Below are 26,873 nucleotides of genomic sequence, written 5' to 3' on the forward strand. Positions count from 1 at the left end.
TCTTCATGGCTGTACGAATGTGGATTTTTAAGAATTGTATGACATCGCCATTTGTGGGTAGATAATATTTTAACTTTAAGACTTTTTTTTTTTTTGCACAAAATTCAGAGTTATGCAAGATAGTGTTGATAAGATCAGACTATATCATCCCAGAACACCGAAAGAGAAATAACATCACATGTGGCATCAATATTCCATTCACATTTTGATGTTTTATTTAAGGTAAACCACTACAAGAATTTCGAATGCCCCTACTGTTCCCTAAGGGTAGGGTAACGTTAAGGAACCTTCTACCTCTCTGGGCAGAGGTTTTTACCAGATTCATCCCTATGGCCTACCAAACTCAGTCCTATAGATCATTCCTGTATCCCCATGTCTGTGTATATTTCTGAGATCATTCCTGTATCCCCATGTCTGTGTATATTTCTGTATCTCCACAAGGATGAGAATCTATGATCAACGTTATGTGAACAGACATTTTAAACCTGTAAGAGTGGGAAACCATGAATTCCTTACACAATATGCCCCTGTTCAACCCCACAAAGGCTTCCATGTGACCTGTGCTTTTGCTCTCACTCGCTCTCTGTCTCTCTCTTGCTCGCTCTATTTCTCACTCTCTCGCTCTCTCCAACCATAATTACTCCCCTCTGGTCTTTTCCCAGTTCCCAGAGCAAGCCAAATATCCAGAATCGATATTTGCAGTTCCCTCCGATAAAATGTCTCTCCCTCATCTACCCTGACTAACTCCTGCCGACTCAGCATTTCACCTCAACGTGTCTCTCGCAAGGTCTTCCCTTCATCTCCAAAGTGGAAAGCCAGACTCCATAGGTCTTAACTGGTCATCCTATCCAACTGCTGCGTCTTTGAATTACCCTTGCAACATCAAGGGCTAACTAATTACCTGTCTGCTATTTGAGCAAGTCTCCCTTACCGGAAACTCACTACCCAGACAGAGAAGATGCCCTGCCCACTACTAAAAAGTCCTTCCATAACCAGCACGGCACTTGCTCCTTGTTTTCATCCATTCTCTGGGTTTGGTTTGAGCTGAACGGTCCCTCGGGATAAGAAGCATGTGTTTTGATCCAAGAGGCAACTACCACATAGTCAGCCTCCTTTTTGCTCTCCGTTCACAGCCTCTTACATGCCACGCCCACTTTCTCCGTGTTTTCCTGGTATCTCCCAAAAAATCTGTGACTTCTTGGGCTGACTTCCTGCAGAGCTTGATGGGATGGCTACCTTACCTCTTATCTGTACCGAGTTCTTCCTGCTTTTTGAGGGCGGTTACCACATTCCATCTTGAGCCATCAAGATGGTGGTTTTCACCACTCTACCCACTACCTGATCCCATGCCAATCTGCTTCTAGCACAGAAGATGGGAATAGATACTCCGTGCTGCCCAGACTTGTCCCAGTCACACTTTGCTTCCTCATGGGTACGTCCTCTAGCTTCCTCTGTAGATGGAGAGTCAGTCTGCCTCCATATAATTAAAGAACAAAAATGTTTTGTCGGCAATGGCTATTCTCGGTACATTTGTTTACATGTTTTCACCAGTTAAATTTCCCCCTTCCCTACTTTGCAACTGTTCTCCCTTTCTCTGCCTCCTCCTTCTTGCTTCTGATTAACCTGGCAGTTCTTTCAGAATTCCTTAAATAAACACGGTATTCTTTCTGAGAAAATAGATAACCACATTATTTTTTTTAAAGCTGTCATAACAAAGTACCATAAACTGTGTGGCTTAAAAACACATAGATATTGCTCATGGTTGTGGAAACCGAAAGTCCAGGCACCAGGTGCCAGCAGGCTCACTCGTCCTAAGCACTGGGGGGAGGGGCACTATCACATGTCTGATTTCCTACTTTCAGAGGCTGACAGTGTCAACAGTAAGATGCCGCCCCAATCACTACCTTCGTCTAATCTCCTCTGCAAGTGGCCACCTCTGTGTCCCTTCACATGATCCTTCTTGAAGATTCTGTGTGTCTGTCTGCCTTTGTGTTCAAGTTCTCCCTTTTTGTTAGAATTTCAACCCAGCTCATTGACTGAAAAAGGCCTATTTCCAATTAAGGGCAGGTTGTGAGGTGCTGGTTGTCGAGAGGGGGGAGTGTCAGAATTTCAGTTGCTTCTCTTGTCAAGTACAATTCAACTCTCAACATCTACCATGCACCCTAAGATCTATCCACAGACGGCAAGATGGCATATGTAGTGAGAAAAGGGGACGGCTTCCCAGCTGTGTTCACAGGAGCTTTTCCTTATTAACATCTTCAGTGGTCTGTGTCCACTACTAAAAGGAAGTCTTGCAGAAGTGTCAGGCTGGGAACAGCGTGGCCCTGAGAAGGTTGAGTAGCTGTGAGGGCTTCTGTTTTGCTTTCCACAGCATAAACACAGGGGAGCCACAGTGCACTCTCAGCACAGATGATGACGTGTTGGGAACCGCACTAGCCCCAAGCAAAATGTTGAGGCCCAGGCTGCCCCGAGTTTGGCGGCCACTGTATCCTGGCCCAAGCTGCCGCTCCAGTCCGAGGGTCGGGGTTCAGCAAGAGAGAGAGTGAGGGCGGTCTTGAGGAATGGAGACCAGACAGAGTGTGTTTCAATCTCGTTTATTCTCAAGTCTCTCTTCCTCTAAGTGTCTCTACCTAATGTCAAGTAATGTGTTACTTTCTCTACCGTCTGCCTCTATCCTTTTATGTGTCTCACTTCTAAGCCTCGACTTCAGGTCACGCCTTTAATCATGCCCTTAGGTCTTGTCTCTAACTCTGATCTCTATACTTCTAAGTCATACTCTTAAGTCACACACCTTTAATCTCACGCACCCAAGGTATCTAAACCAAGATTATCAGAGTGTGCTCAGCTGTTGTAGACTATTGTAATCCAAGTCTCATGTCAGGGTATATGGCTCAAGATGGCTGCAAAGCTGATAGCTGCTTTCTGCTAAAAGTCGGCCCCCAACAATGATGTATACACCTTCCCGCATCTGAGACACTTGCTCCTAAGATTGCTGCCTCTCTGCACTTAATAGTTAATAACAGACTTTAAGTACAAAATAGAATTTCATGTACAGAGGAACGAGGAATTTGAGGTGGTCAGAATATACAAAATAAACTTAGTGTTCTCTATATATACTTTGTGTACTCAAAAATTTTAAATATATCTTCATTCAGTGTGATTTTAAAATAACTTTTCTTTGGCGGCTTTTCATTCATTCATTCATTCATTCATTCATTCATTCAGTGTCATTCCTTTACACATAGGAACTGTTCTAGGCTCTTAACTGACAAGCAAAGGACCCATTCTTCATGTAGTTTTCAGAGAAAGACAGAAATATTAGGGTGCAAATGCCAGAACTGCGGGGAAAGACTTATAGAAACACAGGACGGGACATCTGATCTAGTCAGAGTGCAAGGATGAGCCTTAATATAATGTATGCATGTGGCAGTTTGAATCTGAAATGTCTCACGTCTTGACTGTCCCTCCCCAGTCTGCAGGCCTGTTCTAAAGGCTGTATGCTTAGGGAGTGGGCTTGGTTAGCAGAAGCAAATCACTAGGGGCAGATCGCTGTGCCTGGTTCCAGCCTGCTATTTCTACTTCCTGGTCTATACCAGGTGGACAGCGGCTACCTTGTGTTTCTGCCTTTACAGTTAGAGCTGCTTCCACCTCCAACCTCCCTCATTACCCTCTGTTGTGGTAAGTCTCCAACCCAAATAAGTCCGGGCAAGGAAACCACAACTCAATATTTATGATTATAAACTGCAAGCCTAGATTGGGCAGATTTACCATTGCACTACTCTATTCCCCAGCTATGAGATCCCTTACAACTTGCGGTTTTTCTAGGCCACGTTCTTCTTCGTTGTCCTCCCACCTCCAGCTCCTCTGTAACCTCTCTTCGGACTGTAACTTCCTCTTCCGACTCCTCCCCTAAGCCTTTTCTCCACCGCCCCTTCTACTGCCCAATCACTGGCTCCAGCCTTTATTTTACAAATTCAATTGGACAGAAGGTTCACAAGATTCACTCCTCCTCCGCAGCCCCTCCCAGGAGTGGAACTACCATCAAAACAAGAGGCTGGGCTATCCACAACACCCCTCCATAAAATAAAACCTTCCTAGCCTAAATTCTTTTGCTAGGTGTCCCTGTCACCAAAGGTAATTAAGACAATGCACCATATCACGTTCTCCCTACATAGGACAGAAGGAAAGATGCAAGAGAAGACAAACATGTCTTAATAGAAAAAGAAACATTAGATGCTTTTAGAAAAAATGTATATAAATTCAGCAAATAAAAGTTTCCTGTCTTATTTTTATGTTACATCAGATACTATATGATATAATAAATATATTATATAATATAGATTTATATATTTATAATCTTAAATATTTATAAATAATATACAAATCTATTATTTATATTACATTAAATATTTACTTTGATATACATCTAATCTTTTTTAATTTAAATATTTACATAAAACCAAAAGGAAGGTAAATTTCACACTAAAGTGAATTCTTTTTTTTTTTTTTTTTTTTTTTTTTTTGGTTATTTGGGGACTTCAGTTTTTTTTGTTTTTTTATTAATCATTCCATTCGTTTTACATTCCATTTCCTGGCTACCCTTCCAAAACCCCCCATGCCACATCTGCCCTCTCCATTCTCCCCTTTGCAACTATGAGGGTGCTTGCCCACCCACCCATCCTCTTTTCCCCCCAGCCCCCACCCCTCTAGCATCCCCTTACGCTGGGACATCAAACCTCCACAGGACCAAGGGTCTCCATCCCATTGATGTCAGACAAGGCCATCCTCTGCTACATATGTATCTGGAGCTGTGGACCCCTCCCGGTACACTCCTTGGTTGGTGGTCTAGGCCCTGGGTGCACTGCGTGGTGCCAGCCTATGTTGTTCTTCCTGAGGTTGCAATCCCTCTGCTCCTCCAGTCCTTCCGCCAGCTCCCCTACCAGGGTCCCCAGGCTCAGTCTGATGGTTGGCTCCAAACAGCCACATCTGGTTCCTGTCAGCAAGAGCCTCTTGGCAATGATAACAGTGTCAGAGTTTGGTGTTTGCAGACACTATAGATCCCCAGGTAGAGCAGTCCCCAGATGACCCTTCCTTTGGTCTCTGCTCCATTTTTTGTCCCTGTTATTCCTTTGAACAGGAACATTTCTGGGTTAAAATCTTTGAGATGGGTGGGTGGCCCAACCCTCAACCAGGCGCCCGTGCCTATCTCCCCTTCGCTGCCCATTTCCGCTAAAGTCATCCTGTTGGGTCCTGGGAGCCTCTCTTTTCTTTGGCATCTGAGACTCTTCAGTGGCTATCCCCAGTTCCTCATTCCCCTCCCCCGCTACATATTTTTATTTGATTTCCTGACCCTCTGTGCATCTTTCCTGTCCCCTTCAGTGCCTGATACCGCCCCTCTTATTTCCTCCCCCCCTTCTCTCTGTCTCCCACGTCCCCCCTCCCTCCGCCTCCCGCAATCATCCTATTCCTAACGTATCAGGTACTAATGTTCTTTTTCACATACGTTTTTCACTTACAAAACACATCTGAACAACAAAAAAACAAACAAAAAAAAAATCACAGAAAGGATGTCCTTTCTCAAAGTGGTCATTACCAAATGGGTAGGAGTTAGGAGTTCTGTGGGTATACACCTACTTCCAGGTCATTAGCAGAACAAGTCACTGTGGTTCGCAGCCCTCTGTAGCAGACACATTGACTCAAACCACAAACAGTTAGGGAAGAGCACGTGTGTTAAGCTGTGGGTTTTTTTAAATAAAGATGCTATGTCCCACTTCCTGAGTCAACAGAGTTCTTGAAAGGCCCTGCTAGTTTTAATGAATAAGTGCGAAGTGGGTGGCTCATTGATCCAGTTTCTACCCTGTTTCTGGAAAAGTTCCAACTCTGTCAGTGCAGCACTGGATTGGTTGACGCTAAGGTCTCTGAAAACCCAGATCACCCCACGGCCCCTGAATAGAATATTTGCAAAGGGGATCTCTGTGGGTATAACTTAAAGACCTCATTATTTGTTTTTGGTATTTTGGCCAGACTGGTGCACTTACAGGAAGACAAGAGAACTCTGAAAGGCCCCATGGAAGCAGAGGTGTACAAAGCTTAAAGTTACAGCCACCATAAGCCTAGAAACCCCATGAGCCCCAGAAACTGGAAGAGATGAGCGAGCATGTTTTCTAAGAACCTTTAAAGATGGCACAGCCAGAGGACACCTTGATTTGAGATGTAGAGCCTCCCTGAGTCTTAGCCCCACCCCACCCCCCACCCCTTTACGGTACATTACCAAGGAAGCCCTAGGAAACTGCCACTGGCCATGGATTTTTCTCCATCTTGCTGCCTGCTTCTATACTGACTTTTTCTTTTTTGAATATTGCAAATTAGTACAAGCACCTCAATAAGCAAGCCTTCTTCAAGGCATATGAAGCAAGTAAAACACCCATTCATTTTATTGCATCTAGCTCTACAGCTTTCTCAACTCAACTCCAAAAAGGTCTGCCTTCTTCCTGTTTACCCTGTTTACAGCAAGGCACCAGCCTGCCACTACAGAGAAGAGTCAGTCTATAGCAGTGGTTCTCAACCTGTGGGTCACAACCTCCATAGGGTCACCTAAGACCACCAGAAAACACAGATATTAACATTATAATTCATAACCATAGCAAGATTACAGTTATGAAGTAGTAAAAAAAAATAATTTTATGTCTTGGGACACCACAACATGAGGAATTGTATTGAAGGGTTGCAGCATTAGGAAGGTTGAGAACCACTGGTTTATAGGAAAGCCCTTTCTAACAGTGCTTGGACTGGTTGTTATACTTTGTCTCCAGGGTGTTCACTTAGACAATCTGAAGTCTGTCAACCTTGTTTCCTCAAAATCTAAACCAAGAGTGAACAGAAGTAGCCTCTGTTGGTGACTTTCTTGTGACCTAAAATAGCCTGGAACAAGGGCTGGACTGTGCTTCATTTCAGCAGTCAAAGGTCTTGTGTGCACCTCTTAGGATGACTGTGTGATTTTGTTTGAGTCCATTTATACAGCTCATGGTATTTATTTACTTGTATATATTGAACCATCCCTGAATCATCAGATTTTCAAATTAAGGATATTCAGTGTGTGTGTGTGTGTGTGTGTGTGTGTGTGTGTGTGTATGTGTGTGTGTGTGTGTGTGTTTGTGTGTGTGTATACTATGTATCTGTCTGTGTTTGTGTGTGTGCATGCATGTATATGTGTGTGTGTGCACATGCTGGATGTGTGTGTGTGTGTGTGTGTACTGTGTATCTGTCTGTGTTTGTGTGTGTGCATGCATGCATGTGTGTGTGTGTGTGCACATGCTGGATGTGTGTGTGTGTGTGTGTGTGTGTGTGTGTTGATTCCAGACAGGACATTCTTCACTATAATTCATTGATACAAAAGGGGTGGGAGGGAGTCTGTTCTTTCCTCTCTCCCTCTACTGCCCTGTCCATCTTTTCCATCTTAAATCACTTGGTATTTTATTTCCAACTCTCAATATATTATGACTTTAAAGCTCCCTCACATTTTTCTATTTTTTTCACATTTTTCTCTTGTTGGCTCTCTGAAGATTTTAACAATGGTGATGTCGGTGAAGAATTGCACTGCCTCTAAGATTGAGAACAAAAAGGACAAGTTTCAAAGGGAGATGGAAGTAAGATTGAAGATGTGGGTTCCTATTAAAGGCTGTCTATTAATTGAACTTGGTGCTTCCGATCACAATTCATTTCAACACTGTAGTGATCCCAGATGCTTTGGCCTTCACTATATTCTTTCTGCCAGATCTTTCTCTCGGAGGCATATAATCAAGGATTAGAGACACCAGCCTACCTTTAAATCTGCTGCTCTACAAGTACTATAAAAATCATTATTCTTTTTAACATCCTAAAGTATGGAAAACTTTGGCCTTTGTTCTTAGAAAGCTCCTATTCTAAAGAAGGGAAGGGAAGATGATCCAGGAGATGCTATAACAGTGGACCAGGGTCTGTAACAGACAACAAACCTGGCATATTCAAATTAACCACAGCCTCTTCCAAGGAGGTGCCTGGGACAGGCTATGCACAAAACCTCTCAATAGGGGGTGTCCTAAATTCTTTTTCTTTAGAGTCACAGGTAGACCCTAACATATGTGAGTCCAGAAATCTCAGTTAGTAACTAAGCTGAATCTTTGGGGAGCAGATTGCAGTTTCAAAAGCATTCAAACTACTTTTAAGAACCTTGGACAATCCAGCTGTAAAATGCTAGGCTGAGCAAAAGCAAAGCAAGTTGAATCCAAAGTAAGACTGGATTTGTTGTTACTCCTGCTGTTGTTATTGTTGTTGTTACATGTTTACCAGCTACTTATAACAACAGTGTTACTAATAGGAAGTATATCCCAGATGCCCCAAGCTAATCAGTATCATCAGGACAGTAATTAGCTTCTTAAACTCTTTTGAAGATACACTGTCTTTGATGGGTAGATTCCAATATATTCATTGGGGGGAAAATATCTTTATTTGAAATTCTACTTGCTTCAAGCATGAACAGCAAAATGCATAAAAATATGTTTAAGCACATAGATTTGCATATTGAGATATGACTAAACAGAATAATGTCAAGGTTTTGTTTTTTGTTTTGTTTTGTTTTTGTTTCTCTGCATGACTTACCCTTCATTCACCCATGTAAATGTACACATTCTAAGCGGGAGAAAAATGTGTTGTGTTGTATTATGTTCTATGGGGAAAATATGAACAGTCATTCCAGATTTGGAATCCCTGACTAACTGTAGAAACTGTTCCTTCTATGTCCAATTTGATGAACCACATACTGGAGAGTAGGTGACTGGAAAACAAGAGTATCCCTGAACAGACCCATTCCAACACAGGGGACCACCTGAAGGAAGCTGCACCCCTGGTACTTCAGGTCACCTCCCACCACTTACATACTCATCTTTCCTGTCAGTTTTAAGACCGGGGGCAGCAGGAAAACAGGAGGGTGTGGTAAGTGGAATTCTGGGTAAATATCCTGTCACCCTCCTTCCCCTTTCTACTGAGGGATGCTTATAGCTCATTATCACTGTCATAGACTTCGATGTCACTGCATTGTCCCGTCTCTTTTGTCATTATTTGGAGCTCAACCATTCTGTGGGTTACCATAGCAATCTCTGCCCCAATGACAGCTAATGGTCAGGTTCCCTGATCATATACAGTGGTGGCTAATGCCCCAGAATCTCTGCTCTGTGAGAAGAAAATCTTATGTGTATTTCTGTCCCCATGGTAACTTGGTACCTATCATAATTTTCATTTTTAGTCCATCATAGTTACTCACTAATGCCTCACAATTTAATTTATATTATTAATTTTATTTATTAATTTATATATTAGTTTAATTTAATTTAAATTACGTGATTGTGTTTTTCCACTACAAAAACTTCAAAGAATTAGTTTATCTTGTTGACTTTCTTCTGCCCTTAGAAATTACCATCTTTAACATGTAAAATAAAATGATCTCATAATTTTTAATTCCACAATGCTGTTCTTTGGAGTATTCCTGAAGGCAGTGGGCGAGTATCCTAGCAAACAGAGACAAGGAAACTTGGGCTTACGCATCTGCCAAATAACTGAATTACTCAGAGCAAGTCATCCAGCCTCCCTAGGCTCCTATCTAGCCAACTATAAAACTAGAATAGTTACTATGGAGAATAATGCCAAGCTAACAATTATTTTATTCAGCTCTTTCATCATGCCATGCTCTGCCAAGAGCTTTACATTAAGAATATTGTTTAATTATAGAAACAAGCCCAAGAGGCGGGTTGATTGTTACATTGTTACAAATGAAAAAATTGAGACAAAAGTTAAGTCACTTACTTAGCTGTGCCGTTAATGAGTGGTAACAATAGCTGCATGCTCCTGTGGGAATCTAGAACCTCTCTGACCTGCTCATGTGAAAACAGTTATTTTGCAGCCAATGAGATACAGTAAGTGGCAGTGCCGTGTATAATGGACAAGTCAGAGAAACTGAGGCACACACAAGTAAAACAGAGAGGACTCAGAAATGACAGCAGGGATGGGTAGAAGAAAATCAAGTTCAAAAGAACTGATGTTAACACCAAAACATGCAGTTAAGTAATGTGTGTATTTCTTCCCAGGTAAGTACTGACTCATAAAGTACTGTTAAGACTTCTTTTCCATGGATATTTAGTATGCAATTAGATTCGAGAGGAAGAGAAAGCAGCTAAAACATTTCAAGGTAAATGGTTTACAATGCAACAGAAAAACTTTGTTTCCAGCGCCTGAAGTCACCCAGTGTTTCAGATAACTCACTTGAAAGCAATCATACCTGTTTTGTCCTTTGGAGATTAAGATGGAATTATTATGTCTTTTACTTCTTGAAATGGGCTAATCACCCTCTGGTGCATTTTTGTACTCAATGCCTTTAACCTTGTTTCCTACAGAAGCAAACTCACTCAGGGCTGAGAGGTTTGTGTTGTGTTGTGTTGTGTTGTGTTGTGTTTTCCTTTACAAGCCTATTAAGGTGTTTCCCTATTGAGAAATGAGTTTACAGTATGTACCAGCCACTTATCATGGGCTGTTCTTCCTTCATTAAAATTATAATATTCAAACAGCTGCCGAGCATCTGCAGGTCGCGCTGCTCCCATGTGCCACATAAGCACACCCAGGTGATTTCAAACTATATATCAAACCACAAAGATTTGGTGACTCAAGCTGTTTCACCGCAATTGAGATGCGTAAGTGAGTCTGGGGTCTGCACTGATGCTCCAATTCTGTCGGCATGGCAGGTCCCTGCTCAGCTTGGCTCCTAACAAGGTATACATTTGTCATATGCTGTACTCAAAGACTTTAAGATTATAGTGTCCCAGTCTGTTAAATAACCCAGAGCACTGGGACTTTTTATTGTACCAGTTTAAAGGAACAGAGTGGGCTTGGGCATCTGAGAACATTGTTTATCCTGGGCAAGGCTGGGCAGGGTGTCCTCCATGCTGAGATTTTTATAGGTAGGCACAGGCTTGAGCGGCTTGGTCTCACATAGTCCCCAGAAGTGGCTGCATTTGGCCCTTCTTTGTCTCAGACTATTTCCTATTGCTTGGTCAACATGATATCCTTAATAGGAACGTAAGAATGTTTCAACTTCAAAGGAGAAAACTATGAAGAATCTCGGAATCTACTCGCCCTGGATCTTTGTGCATTCTGTTGGAGAAATGCATCTTTTGAGAGTGCAGCAGGCATGAATACCCTCTTAGTTTCTGCAGTATAGCAAAATGAAAATACCTCTTATTCTCAGGTATAAAATTAAAACTGCAACATTTAAAAAATATTTATTTTATTATGTATTTTTCTCTCTCGCATACACACACACACACACACACACACACACACACACACACGCATGCGCACACTGAACATGCATGGCTGCAGGTTGCCCCCAAAACTCAGATAAGGGCATCAGATCTCCTAGACCTGGAATTACATGCAGTTCTGAGTTGCCCTGGTATAGGTGGTAGGAACTGAACTCTGGTCCTCTGCAAGAGCCCCAAATGCTCTTATCTGCTGAGCCATCTCTCCAGCCTCTAAAGTGAAACATAAGTTATGTTTTTGGCATTAGCTTTGAGACCATGAGGAAAATATCACATATCATTCTACCATACCCAGACCACCACATCCCAGACAACTCTTAGAAACAATGTTATAGCTGCATTTTACGGAACCAACATAGCAAACGCAGGCACAGTTGTGGATGACTGTAACCTCACCTACTCTGAAGGGTGAAACCATAGAGTATAAAGCCCTGGGTTCAATCCCAATTACCACAGTATCAATCAATCAGTCAACTGACTAATGAAATTGTCTTAGAGACACAAGCCTCAGTTTTCCATTCCTTTTTGGAAGGACCCAAGTGCAGACACAGGACTCTATTTCAGAGCTGTTTTGAAGATTAAGCTGAGCCCCTTGTCTCCGTCAAAGGACAAGTATCTTCATCTATTCAGGGTGCTGTAAAAGACACCACAGACTGGAGACTTCTCAACAGCAGAAATTAATTTCTCAGAGCTCTTGAGACTGGAGCTAGAAATTCCAAGATTAAGATACCAGCAGATCTGATGACAGCTCACTTCCTAATGCAGTCCACCATTTTCTTAGCATAAAAAAGTAAAAGGGGTCTCTCTGGAGTCTTCAAAAAAAAGAAGGGACATTGGTAGCATCCATGCAGCTTAGCCCGTATAACCTAACCACTCCCCCAAAGCCCCACTTTCAAATCTAACACTGAGCATTCAAGTTTAGCATGTGAATGGGAGCACATTTGGCACCAAAGTGTAAGAGGGGGAAATAGGCACCCGGAGGTCCATAAACATAATGAGTTAGTTCACCAGTAGAGGCAACCAGTCCTTAATTTTCAAGTTCATTAAGTTGATTGACAAACACTTCCCTGACAATCCCTGACAGCTTTGTTGAGGTGGAGATCTTTTGAATTTCTAAAACTTAAAGGCATTTAGCGCCTCCAGTAATCAAGAAAACCAAAAGGGAGCCCATAATTCCAGCATGTTTCGTGGGTCTGAAGAGTTCCATATTTCTTTTAAAGACCAGTTTCCACCCAGATACGTGTCTGTTGTCATGAATGTTTAGTGGCATGGAGACCACAGTGAGGTATAGAACCCCATACCAAACACACACACACACACACACACACACACACACAAGCTGATACTCTGTACGTGATGCACAGGTAGAGTAATGGTAGCATTTTAATTCCAAAAGACATAGCAGACACTAATATCTAAGGACATAAAAAATCAGACTAATTTCCGGCACAGAAGATGATTAAATGTGTCTGGTGAACTTGGTGCACTTGGAAAAACAGCGAAGAGGAGACCAGGGCTGGCAACAAAGGACCTATGTACCCTCTAGATCTATAACTCTGCGTTCTGATTCAGCGAGTTTAGAATTAAGGGTGTGGCATCTGTGGATCAATGAATCAGAGTTATGCTTTCAGCCCACAATCTATGGAAACAGTGCTGTTTTTCTAACGTTTTAATTGGTGAGCGGCTCCTGTCAGTGACTTATTTTTTACTTTATTATTGATTACATTATCTTAGCAGTATGAGCTTACAAAAAATAACTCATTGCAAGTGGAGCATTTAGTCAGGGGACACTTTCCAGTTTCCATACTTGACCACGCTGTATTCCTGCTGGAAGCCTCCAAAATAATTTGTTTCCACCTTCCCCTAACTTCTGGAACTCCTGGGGGGTCTTGGACTTACATGCAGATGCATCATCCTAGCCTGGGTGACCAAGTCACACTGTTCCCTCTATGTGTTTCTCTCTCTTCACATGGCTGTCTTTTATAAACACACCCAGTGTGTTGAAGCCCATCCTGTTCCAGTGTGACCTCATCCGAATGGAGATGCTGCACTAAACCTATTTCAAACGGGATCGCACCCAGAGATATTGAGGGTTAGGGTGTCAGTGTATCTAGGAAGAGAAAGGACACAATTCAAACTATAGTGCTAAAAATTAAGTCAGATGGATAAATGACATGTAAGGAAACAGTATTTTTCATTCGTGCAGGTGGAAGTGAACATAATGTGCTCTGTATGAAAGGCAGTGAGCTGAGGTTCAAAGTGAAGGTGAAACCTGTAAAAGTACAGACATTTACTATGGTAAATCAATCATCAATTTAAAAGAAATTAGAATAAACCAAAACACAATATTCTAGGAGTCTTTACCTTTGCCGTCACCTCACTGGGGAATGTGTTTGTCAAATACAGCTCCTATGTGCATTCTTCAGGGTCAGATGTGGAAGGAAAATAATGAAAGAGCCTCCTGCTATATAAATGATGTGGTGAATTTTTTTTATTAATGTGTTAGCCAGATCAATATCAAATCATTATAACACTTAAATTATTTTGTATAGCAATTCCATAGAATATACACATTTTCCCACAAGCTCTGCCTTCTCTGTGCATTACTGCTCTGCAAGGGTGGTGGCTGAGTGAGTCACTAAGGGTAATATGTATTCTCAAGTTCATGTCTCTTCATATCAGCTGCATAAACTTGTGTAATTAACTTCTCTATGTGTCGGTTGCCTTGTCTGTATAACTAGGGTGGCGATAGCATCTACCATAGGCCTTTTGTGATTGTATAAAGACTAAGTTGACTGTATAAAACACTAAGTCTTAGCAACTATACATATATACATATATAAATGTACACATATGCACATATACACATGTACACATATATACATATAAACATATACACACATATATATGTATATACATATATATGTATATATATGTATATACATATATATGTATATATACGTATATACATATATACACATATATATGTATATACGTATATACATATAAACATATACACATATACACATATATATACATATATGCACGTATACACATATACACATATACATATATACATACACATATACTTATACATATACATATATGTGTGTATATATGTATATATGTATATGCATATATATACATATAAACATATACACATATACACATATATACATATATACACATATACACATATACACATATACACATATACACATACGTATACTTATACATATACATTCTTGCTAAATACTATAATATATGAAGGGTTTTTTTTACAATTTGTATGTTTTGTACAGTCTTGTGCAAGCTGTTTTGTGTTCATAGTCTATCCACTATTAAAACAGAGTTTCTTATCATTTTCAGTTGTCTCTAAAGAACCCTTATCTACTGAAATGAGACCTGGAGCAAGAGAGCCACCAGCTGTGAGGATACTCATAACCCTTTGCAGAATGCTCAGACTTCACTGTAGTTAGAGCCATGTAGTGTCACTGACCAAAAACAAGTTATTAAAATTCCATAATTAACGAAAGGTGTGACAAATACAGACAGACAAATTAGTACCAGTCTGCAGCTGGTCAGCATCCACTTCTAGAAATAAACAGTCTGTGAGCAGAGAAACAAAATGTTCTGTGCTCAAGAGAAGATGATTAGCATGGTTTAATGTGCTCTGATAAAAACAGTTTGGAAATCAGCAGGCCATGTCACAACAAGGAATAGATGCTGTATCCTGGAGAGATGGAGAGACAAGATGTGACCTACTTTGCTCATAATGGGGCCACCCCTGGATAATACTTTGATTCATTGACAGGGAGATGATCCAACATTGATATAGTTTCTGCCTAAATAATAAAGCAAATTATGTCAGTCCCAGTGGCAATTGTGTGGAACTGAATATTGCAGTGTTCTTTTGAAAAATTGTAAGCTAGACAGTAACATCTACTTTAAAATGTGTTTCTTCTTAAAAAAAAAAAAAAGGTGTACACTCTGAAACCTCGTCAAAATATTTATAGTATTAACTAAACAACTATTTTTTAAGAAGAATCTTTCTACGGCTCTCATTCGTTCTTAAACTGATGCTAAGTTTCTGGTCTCTCTCTCTCTCTCTTTCTCTCTCTCTCTCTCTCTCTCTCTGTGTGTGTGTGTGTGTGTGTGTGTGTGTGTGTGTGTGTGTGTGTGTGTGTTGGGTTTTTTGTTTTGTTTTGGTTTGGTTTGGTTTGGTTGCTTTTGTTTGCTTGTTTATTTTTCTGTTTTTGGTTTTGATTTTTTTTTTTTTTTTTAAGATTTCTCTGCATAGCCCTGACTGTCCTGGAACTCCTTCTATAGAACAGGCTGGCCTTGAACTCAGAGACCTGCTTGCTTCTGCCTACAAAGGGCTCAGATTAAAGGCCTGCACCATTTAGTTTCATTTGATACTTAAACTTCTTCATAAATAAAACTGTTCAAGGTTAGTAAAGTTTCACACATATACTCACTTATAACTGAACATGAAGGGGGCGTTTTCTTTCTCTCAAACTGAGCATCTAAAAGAATTGCACATTATCTCACACAGTTTCTGAGGGTCAGGAGACAATAGAGGCTTCTCAAAGTAGCTGTAGCTAAGGTTGTCTTATAAGTATCTACTCAAGAAACCAGCATGGCTATCTTCATCTGAAAACTAGCCCAAGGCCGGTGCTCACTAAGGTTTTCTTGGCGAGAGATATTATTCAGGTCTTCAACAACAGCTGGCTGAGTTATTTCATTGGCCTCTCCTTAGATGGGCTAGTAATTAGCTTAGTTTGCCCAAAAGAAACCATCCAAGAAAGAAAACAAAAGAGACAGACAGACAGACAGACAGACGGATGGAAGGAGGATAGAAAGAAAGAAAGAAAGAAAGAAAGAAAGAAAGAAAGAAAGAAAGAAAGAAAGAAAGAAAGGAAGGAAGAAAGAAAGAAAGCAAGCAAGCAAGCAAGCAAGCATCTTATACCCTGATCCTAAGAAGTCTTAGTTTCTGTCATGTGGTATTGGTTACACAGACCATCATCCCAGATATGTTCTAGGTCATAGCTTCTGCATATCATACAAACGTCAGTGTGTGAGCATGCCTCAGGGGCTGGCTATCATAATCATGGTAATACACATGATTTGCTGAAATTTACATGTACAGGGCAGGCACAAACAAGATTCACACTATTTATAATGTGTGTTTTATTTTCAAAAAGTGGAATGACATGATGAGGATATTTAGAAAGCATGAGGAGGCTTAGTGGGTAAAGCATTTGCCACACAAGCCTGACAGCTTGAGTTTGAACCCTGACACCTACACAGTGAAAGGAAACCAATTCCTGCAATGATCCTCTGATCTCCACACATGCACCAAGGTACATGCATGCCCATATTCACATGCACACATCACACACACACACACATAATAATAATAATAATAATAATAATAATAATAATAATAATAATAATTTTATTTAATGTATACTATGAATTACATTGTGTGAATTTCATACATATATGCAATATATTTTTAACCATATGTACTATCCACACTTCCAACTCTTCCCAGACCCTCCCCCAACTCTTTATGTCTTCTTATTCCTTGTATGACATATTCAGTTTAATTAGTGATACACTTGGTTGTGGGGCTACCCACCGGAGCAACATAGCAGTGGGCCACACTCTCCCAGAAAATTGACTGTCCCTCCCACAGCAGGGATGGGACCTGAGGAGCCCCCGTCCATGCTGGCATTCAGACTGACTGATCTTGTGCTGTCCTGGCAGGCTGCCAAGGCTGCTATGAGTTCAGGAGTGCAGCAGTTACATTGTATCTGGAAGATCCGGTCTCAGTAATCCTTCCCCACCTCCTGCTCTTGTATTCTTTCTGCTTCCTCTTCTGCAAAGTTCCTGAGCTTTGGGGTGGTGGTGGGGTTCAAACAGATATCCTACTTAGGACAGAGTACTCACAAACACTTCATCCTAGCTATTGGGCCAGGGATGAGTCTCTCTGCAGTAACCACTGCCCACAGCAAAAAAAGAAGCTTCTCTGACCAGGTTGAAATCAGCACTGGTCTAAAGATATAAATATTCAGAAGGTTTCCTATTATTAAAACAGTTCCCCTTTCTTTAAGTAATGGGACTTATTTCCGTCAATGGCACTACCTCCCTCCATCCCTAGTTCCCTCTTCAAAGATCAGATTAAAATTTAGGACTTCCTAATCCATGGAATGATATTAAATCCCCACTAACTGCTCAGTGTATGTTATCTATGTTATGAGGGCAAGCTGGTTCTTATGAGACTCTCCCACCACAGACATCACCCCCACTAGGCTGTGTGCAGAGATTGGTTAAGCTGATAGTGCTTCTCTTTGGGTGTTGAACTTTCTCCTTAAAATTAATACTGAGGTATTTAAAAAGAGCGATCAAGGTGCAAAACAGGAAGCATGACAAACACTGCACACGCACACACACAAATACACACACTCAGCCACCTAACCGTTAAAGAGCTTATTTGACTTAGAATCAGAGTCATATTGCACAGTTTAATTCTAGAACAAATAACTTTTTTTCTTTTTCTTATTTGCCTTGGGCTATTGTAATTCATCACATGACCCTCATCTGAACCAACGATTACCCCAAGCATTAAGCTAATTCCTTTTCTTGACATTAGTCCCAGCTAATTCGCACAAGTATCATGGGACTTTGCTGAGAGTTAGACCCCGTCACAAAACCTGGTTGAATGCACTCAATATGTTGTGATCTCTGCAGTTTTAAGTTAATGCTTTAATTCCTACATGTACACACTAAACTTTTTCATTTATTTTAATTCATGGATCATTCTTGATCTTAGTGATACAAGACACGCTTAGCATAGTCGAGGCCAGGATCCCACTCTGTACCCTGCCATATGCTCAAAAAAGTATCAGCCTATTTTATTTATACTACATTTTATTTATTTTAGGGGGCAAGCGTACATACAGGACACAAGAGCCCAGAGGACAGCCTCCAGGAGCTGGCTCTCTCCTCCATCTTATGCATCCCAGGATTGATCTCAGGTCCTCAGCCTTGACTGTAACAGCCCTTACCCAGTAAAGGCCATCCTATTTCAGAGAAGTGTTGTTTTTGGTAGCTTCTTGGTTTTTGATTAGTTCTTTCAGAGGATTACTATCTATAAATTCTCTAAGAGAGTTTTGCTTAGAGAACAATTATGTGAACATTCTAGTGTTTAAAGATAAAATCTTCAGGCTGCAGAGATAGCTAGGTGGTTAAGGGTGCTTGCTGCTCTTGCAAAGGACCAGAGTTTTGATTCCCAGCACCCACAGGGTGTGACTCACATTTGCCTATAGCTGCAACCCCAGCGGATTCAGTGCCTTTTCTGACCTCCTTGGCTCTGGGCACCTGCATCCATGTATACACACACACACACACACACACACACACAAATAACAACAATAACAATAATAATAACAACAATAATAAATTACCTTGTACTGGCTGGTTTTTTGTCTGTAGTTTTATTATATACTTTAGTTAGTGAATCTAATCTAGAGATTCAACCTCCAAAACTCCAGCTTTTTAATAATATCTATCAGAAATTTTATTTCTCATCTTTAATACCGTAATTGTATATTTTAGAATGACTCATGCTTAAATAACACTTCAGGTGTACAGTCATAAAGAAAGCTTTTCCAGGCTTCTCATATAGCTTTAAAATCTGGATAGTACAAACAGGAGACTCACAAAATTTTCATACCTGCTTCTGTTTGGATCGTAAAAAGAAGCCCACAGTCTCTACACTGGGAATGCGGTTATCATCATACTTCAGAGAAGAGAAGGCCTGCAAGTTAGCTGTATAGGACCAGACATTGTGCTTTCATGCCCACAAGGGCTTTAGTGCACAGAGCACAAGCTGAGTCGTGGTGAGAAGTGGAGACTGGGGGTCCAGCCTCAACTGCAGACTCATGGGTTTCATATCTAACTCTAGAACATGAATTGTTTGGATTTCTGATGGTGTGTAACAAACTGCCCCCAAACCAAACGCTCATGACCACAACCGTGGTGTCACTTCTGGGCTCTCAGAGTTGCCTAGGACTCTGTTGCATGGTTTGACTGGTTTCTCTTGAGGTTGTTCATGCAGCTTCAGTCCATGACAGGTGATGCCACCACGCTCACAATTATGTCCTTTGGAAGTCCAGACTCAGCTGGGACCTTGAGACAGAGGACTCTTTTCTTCAGATAACATCTCGATGTGGTTTCTCCATCAGTCTGGCTGTTGTTTTACATGACACTTGGGCTTAAAAGCCCAAAACTGGAAACTTCAAGGCCACCTATTAATTAATTAGTTAATTCCAGAGTCACATTTGCTACATGCTCTGGGATGAGCTGAGTCACAGCTTACACTCAGGGTCAGGCTGAGAAGAAATAGGCAGTCTGAGGCATTGGAGCCATCTTTAGAGATCAACCAACTTACTTTAAGAATTAAGTTCTTCCTTCCATTAAAACACCAAATCCTTTCCATTCTTTTTCTAGTTCCTTATGTCTTCTGTGGTTTGCCTAAACCTACAAATATCACCTTCTTATCAATCGACATGAAGAATGTCCTGCACTGGAATCCACCCGAGGGTCTACACAGAGTTGAAGTCACATACACTGTGCAGTATTTCATGTAAGTTGCTTCACTTTCTTGCAGCTCGTTTATAAACCATCTCAGACTTCTGTCAATTGTGCAAAGCTAAACTTTTTATGGCATTAAATTTTCTTTGCAAAAAAAAAGTCCAGGCATTGACTGTTTCCTTGATATTATAGTAAATTACAAAGTGTTTATCTTGCGGAGCCGGAAGCATTGACTGTTCGGGTAAGAACATTAGGGCATGCCTGCAAAAATTGAGAAATAGAGACAGTAACATGGTTCAGCAGGTTAAGGCGCTTGCCACCAAGCCTAGAGCCCTGAGTTCCTTTCCTGGGACCCACATGGTGGGAGGAAAGAGTGGACTCCAGCAAGCTGTCTTCTTACATTCACATGTGCATGTATGCAAACACAAGTGCAGAGACACAAACACAAGTGAGTAACAAATGAGATGGGTGGAGAGAAGGAATTGGTTAAAGCAGTAGTCTCTGGACACACAGTCAAGGCAATCCAGCGACTCTGAGACCTCTAAGCTTATGGGAATCATCATTCTTAGCTGAAACCGTGCAGAATTCTATGCAGTGGTCTGCTCCCACTAAACATTGCTGCAAATAGACACTTTTCACGACCTCCATGACCCTTCACAGGCAAGAGCGAATGCAAAATAGATAGTGTCCATCTCCAGAGAGCAAAAGAAAAGGACACAACCCAGACCACCAACTGTGAAGGATGCAAACACCATCGAGCCAGAAGTGAAACGACCACAGACATTCAAGCAAACCAGCACCTCTTTTCGTTAAGAACTGACTTGTATTTATTTTAAGATTTATTTTTCTTTACGTGTGTATACCTTTGTATGTATACCTGTCTGTATGAGTGTATGTCACATGTGTGCAGGTACCCAGGAAGGCCAGAAAGGATGTTAGATTCTCTGTTGCTGGAGTCATAGGCAATTGTATGCCACCTGAGGTGGGTGCTGGAGAGTGCTGGGAGAAAAGCAAATGTTCCTAACCTTTGAGCCATCTTTCCAGCCCCACATCTGCATTGCTTGAGCTCTAAGTGAAAACAACCCCACACTAAAAAGTGCTGGAGTGGTAAAGGGTTCCTCTAACACTCCAAGAAGGGTTAGTTAGTGTCTTCACCACCAGAAACCAATGAAATAGCCCCCAAGGCACTGCAGTTTGGTGACAAAGGCTGTCTTAGGAAGGGAGCTGAAGTGAGTGACATTTGTTATGGAGGCCCAGGCAGAGAGCAAGGAGAGATCTAGACTGAGAAATCCAAGAAGAAAAAGTGTAAGATCGTGACCTTCCAGGAGTGCTGGAAGCCACATCAGCCCCCTGGAGTCCACAAGCCAACGGCAGGCAAGTGCTCCAGCAGAAAGAATAACAGACTTGATTTTAAATATATATATAACAGAATATATATTTGACAGAAGCAGAGGTTTAAAATTCTGCACAGAAAAACCTCATTGGATTCCGACTTCTATACCTTAGGCATTTAAATATTATTTTGTTCTTTTTCACAGTTCTTGGGGTTTCTTGGGCTGGGGTGTTTCTTCTTATGCAGGTTTCACTTGGGAGCTCTCATGCAGCTCTTAGTCGGTGACAGATGAGGCTTGCCTAATATTCAGCCAACAGCCAATTCAAGCACTGGTAAGAAATCGGGGTAGCACCTATCCGTAATTATTGACAGTGACGGAGGAAGGCAGCTTTTCCATGGGAGGGAGAGAAGAGTTCATAGAGCAATGGTCTGCACAGTCCTGTTAAAGTGGATAAACAACAGAATCTTTTGCATTTCTTTGCTCCCTTGCTCTTGTTTTTGAGATGAGGCCTCACGTAGCCTAGGCTAGCCTTTGACTTTCAGTAGAGATGAGGGTAACTTTGTACTCCTCATTCTTCTATCTACTACCCAAGAGATCAGATTATGGGCATGTACTGAAAAACAGGGTTGTGTGTAGAATTTTTCTAGTCTGAATAGTGACCGTAAGTATGATTATAGAGTTTCCTTGTTTTCTTGCATCCATGAGGAATTGAGACTTTTCTATAGGATGAGATGGCCTTGCTCTATAATCTGCATATACCTTCCTATGTTCTTTAAGTCATCCCTAGGTTATTATAATACATGCTACCGAGGTAAATACCATTGAAGGATAGCCATACTATAGATGTCCAGTAAAGATACAATTCTTCCTCCAATGTTTTCAATTCACAGTTGGTTGAATCCACTGAAGTGGAACCCATGGATATAAAGGGTTAACTGTGCACCACTGTTTTTTTTTTATTCTTTATTTTTATTTATTTATTTTTATTGGATATTATATTTACATTTCAGATTTTATCCCCTTACCCCATTCCCCCCTCACCCAAGAACCCCCTATCCCATCCCCCCTTTTCCTGTTTCTATAAGGATGTGCCCCCACCCATCCACCCATTCCCACCTCCCCGATCTCAAATTCCCCCAATCTGGGGCATCCAGCCTTCCCAGGACCAAGGACCTCCTCTCCCAGCTATGCCCGACAAGGCCATCCTACCCTACATATACAGCTGGAGTCATGGGTCCCTCTCTATGTGCTCCCAGGCTGGTGGTTTAGACCCTGGGGAGCTCTGGTTGGTTGGTATTGTTGCTCTCCCCATGGGGCTGCAAGCCCTTCCAGCTCCTTCAGTCTTCTCTCTCACTCCTCCATTGGGAACCCCTTGATCAGTTCAATGGTTAGCTGTGAGCATCCACCTCTGTATATGTCAGACTCTGGCAGACTTCTAAGGAGACAGCTATATCAGGCCCCTGTCAGCATGCACTTCCTGACTTCCACATCAGTGTCTAGCTTTGGTGACTGCACATGGGATGGATACCCAGGTGTAATGGTCTCCAGACAGCTCCTCCTTCAGTTTCTGTCCCACATTTTGTTTCCATATTTGCTCCCTTGAGTATTTTGTTACTTCTTCTAAGTAGGACTGAGGCACCCTCACTTGGGTCTTCTTTCTTCATGGGCTTCTTGTGGTCTATGAGTTGAATCTCGGCTATTCAAGCTTCTGGGCTAATATCCAATTATCAGTGAGTAAATACCATGTGTGTTCTTTTGTGATTGGGTTACCTCACTCAGGATGATATTTTCTAGTTCCATCGATTTACCTAAGAATTTCTCGAATTCCTTGTTTTTAGTAGCTGAGTAATACTCCATTGTGTAAATGTACCACATTTTCTGTATCCATTCCTCTGTTGAGGACATCTGGGTTCTTTCTAGCTTCTGGCTATTATAAACAAGGCTGCTATAAACATAGTGGAGCATGTGTCCTTGTTATATGTTGGAGCATCTTCTGGGTATATGCCCAGGAGTGGTTGAGCTGGGTCCTCAGGCAACACTATGTCCAATTTTCTGAGGAACCACCAGACTGATTTCCAGAGTGGTTGCACCAGCTTGAAATCCCACTAACAATGGAGGAGTGTTCCTCTTTCTCCACATCCTTGCCAGCATCTGCTGTCACCTGAGTTTTTGATCTTGGCTATTCTGACTGGTGTGAGGTGGAATCTCAGGGTTGTTTTGATTTGCATTTCCCTGATGACTAAGGATATTGAGCATTTCTTAAGGTGCTTCTCAGCCATTCGAGTTTCCTCAGTTGAGAATTCCTTGTTTAGCTCTGTATCCCATTTTTAATAGGGTTATTTGATTGTCTGGAGTCTAATTTCTTGCATTCTTTGTATATATTGGATATTAGCCCTCTATCGGATGTAGGATTGGTAACTTTCCCCCTGTGCCTAGGTATTTGAGGGTCTTACCCACCTTCTCTTCTATTAGTTTCAGTGTATCTGGTTTTATGTGAAGGTCCTTTATCCACTTGGACTTGAGCTTTGTACAAGGGGATAAGAATGGATTAACTTGCATTCTTCTAACTGCTGACCTCCAGTTGAACCAGCACCATTTGTTAAAAATGCTGTCCTTTTTCCACTGGATGGTTTTAGCTCCTTTGTCAAAGATCTAGTGACCATAGGTGTGTCTGAGTGTAGTGGCTCCTCTAGGATGTCTCAGGATATGGTGTCTTCATGGGAGCAGACCAGCTAGGTGTCTGCTCCAGCCACAAGGACCGCGCGAGGGAGGGCTGTGCATCACTGTTTTATAACTCACTATTCTGTGGTTTTCAAACTAATTTCTTTACTTAAAAGTTCATAAGGAACCAACACGTTTCACAGAAAAGAACACTTAAACTTCATCAATTCACTTAATTTTACCTCATGTCTTTTTGTGAAGATTAAAACCAAATAAGAATCGCTGCTTTATTAGAAGCATGTGCATCAGGTCTGGCCTGCATCAGGTTTCACCTGATTTCTGTCTATATAGCTGCCTAATCATCCTTCTGTCTATATGTAGAATAAAACACCCAGCATAATCCATACCAAATATTTCTGGTTAATGAGCTGAAGAGTAATTTATTTCTCCTTTGGTTATACTTCCTGAAATGCTTGCTAATATGAACTTTAAAGCTTGTACCATGATTGCAAAATAGGATGACCATTTTTGTCCTTGGAAAACGAATGCTGACCGCTAAAGACAGGTGAAAACCTCAAAGACAACTCTGGTAGCCATTGTCGTGAACTCTATTCTCATTTCCAAGGATGGTCTCAGGAGTGGTGTTTAAAGAAAGACTTCAGCTATGCAGAGAGAAAGCTCACCAGCTTGTCTTCACTTTTCCTTCCATTTGGTGGGGCAAAGGGCTTGCTTTCTCCTTTCAACTTCCAGGGCTTCAGAACACTTTAAAAATAACCAGAATCATCATTGTTGAATGGGAACAAAGAAAAGTTATATTGTGCAACTTTTCAATGACTACTTAAAGAGACACTTGCCCTGTAGGAGTTCTGGCATGCCTGAGTTTGTACAGGGTGGACAGGAATACAGGGCACAGTGCTGAATGGAGTCAGTCAGTCCTGGGATCATGGCCAAGTTGTGAACCTAACTGAGTAACCTTGTGCAGGTTACATGTGTTTATACTTTTTATAGAGGTTTGTTTCCAGAGCAAAATTTTTAAAGCTTCAATTATATCCACAGAATAATTTAATGTAGAAAATGGCATAACACTCAGACCAGCTTTGGCACTGGGGAAAGTGATTCCAATTTCAGATAAACCTTCTACTACTTCTACAAACTTGACTGGATCCCTTAATCTTACTGAGTTTCAATTTCCTGCTCCATAAAAGTGGGACAAAAAACAATGAAGCCTACTTCCTGGGGCTGCTATGCCATTCAGTGAGGTGGAAAAGGTAAGCTTGTGGTGCCAACCTCGGCTCATCATAGGCACTGTTAGGTGTTTGTCGTGCTTATAAGAAAGAGCCACAGCCCAGTGAGGCCTCCACAGGACTTGTCCCAGGGGAGGCCATCATTACTGGAATATTTGTCAGCTCTTCTATTCAATCATCAGTAACAGGAGTTTTCTCCTTGGTCAGCATTTGCATAGTGAGAAGGTGCCCTACCCTTGGCAGAGTGAGGCAGTTTAAGATGGGGAAGACAAAGGAAACAATGACAGTACTTTTCCAACTTCAAGTCAAGAAACCGACCATGGGCCCAAAGCAGGAGGATGGAGAGTTCAAGCTCACCTAGAGTTCAAGGCTAGCCTGAACCATCTCAAAAGACCAAAAATAAAATAAAGTTGAAAAGCAAATCACTTTTGAGTAACATAAATATTATCTTTTATGGAAAGAAACATAATGGTATGAACTGGGAAATAACCAAACACACAATGTGCAGAGACATTTGGGTGTTATCTAGTAAAGCCTGTTTCTCTGAGTTAGATAGTATGTTTCCTGAACTGAATCAAAATGTAACTGTAGATATAAATACAGATCCATTTTTCTTTTGATCATTCATCAGAAGATTCCCCAGGCAGTGCTGATAATCTGCAAGGAGAAGTTGATTAAGATCTGACTGTATTTGCAGCATGTCTGACAGACGTGGCACTTATGAAATGAAAGAGATTTGCTTCGGATCTCTGTTGCCACATCCTTCAATGATTTGGGTGATACTCAATAATGTTGCCACATCCTCCTCGTCAAGACTTAGTCTTCCCATGACTTTTGTGAATGATGTTTCTCCACTTGCCCTTTTGCTGTTATTCTCAAGTCTGTTTTGTGCCCACCTTGACGCTCCTGAAGTTTTGATCCAGGCTTTTCTCTGGGTATCCATGACCAAAACTTCTTTGAGAAATTTGTGTATTGACTTCAAAATCTCTACCTCTCACTCCTACCTCTCTCTTGGCCATCAAGTTCCTTCATTTGGAGAACTCTTACATATCTCAAACTCAGCCCAGCACTGCTGAATGTATTAGTTTTCCCTCTTCCTCTCCTTCCCTTCCCCGATCTTTCAAGCCCACTCTTCTTTGGTGATTTTTATCTTAGTAAATATTACCACATTCCACACCTTTGCCCTGAACAGAAAGAGGTATTTCATCATCTTTACCTGTGTGATCTCTTGCATGCACTCAGTCACCCGATTATTGTTTCTGTGGTGTCCTCGTTCATTTTACCGCCTTGCCATCATCTGTGTACATAATATTCTTCCACCTGGACCACAGTAATGTGCACTAAACTGGTCTTAACTGCCAACACACTATATTCTCTTCAGACAACTGGTCAACCTTCTAAACCACAGCTTTCATCGTGTTCCCCAATAGCCCTGCTTTAATTTCTTTAGTAGCCTCGAGTACAACCCTGCCTCTCCCACTGACTTATCATTTACCTGAATGTTTTATGCCAAGGTCTCTTTTATCTGAGAAGCGCTGAAAATATTTCCCAATCCCCATTTTCTTTAGAATGCTGTATTTTAACAACAGCAAAATTAGTACGAACAATCTAGTCAGTTCAGTAGCCATATGGTATAACCTCACACTCTACATCCTAGTAAATTTTTCTCCAGACTTTTAATACTTGGT

At 41.3% G+C, this 26,873-nt stretch overlaps 1 protein-coding gene and 1 long non-coding RNA gene across 7 annotated transcripts in view; one reads left to right on the forward strand and one right to left on the reverse strand.

The window, feature by feature from the left end:
* Positions 1-26,873, forward strand: part of Il20ra (interleukin 20 receptor subunit alpha) — a 42,706-nt gene that overhangs the window by 1,809 nt on the left and 14,024 nt on the right. For 3 of the 6 annotated variants that reach the window (XM_076928051.1, XM_076928049.1, XM_076928050.1), the window contains exon 2: positions 19,863-19,998. In XM_076928051.1, the coding sequence (XP_076784166.1) occupies positions 19,863-19,998 (136 nt within the window). Of the gene's footprint in view, positions 1-7,562; positions 7,661-8,808; positions 8,971-18,294; positions 18,389-19,862; positions 19,999-26,873 lie in introns of all 6 variants that reach the window. The other 3 variants (XM_076928053.1, XM_076928052.1, XM_076928054.1) reach the window with 3 other exon arrangements.
* Positions 20,013-26,417, reverse strand: LOC143441021 (uncharacterized). The gene is made up of 3 exons (XR_013108269.1): positions 26,402-26,417; positions 24,625-24,703; positions 20,013-20,207 (listed from the first exon to the last, which is right to left on the reverse strand). It is a non-coding gene; the product is annotated as an uncharacterized LOC143441021 (long non-coding RNA).

The sequence above is a fragment of the Arvicanthis niloticus genome, chromosome 30, assembly GCF_011762505.2.
Source record: "Arvicanthis niloticus isolate mArvNil1 chromosome 30, mArvNil1.pat.X, whole genome shotgun sequence".
Taxonomy (NCBI): Eukaryota; Metazoa; Chordata; class Mammalia; order Rodentia; family Muridae; genus Arvicanthis; species Arvicanthis niloticus.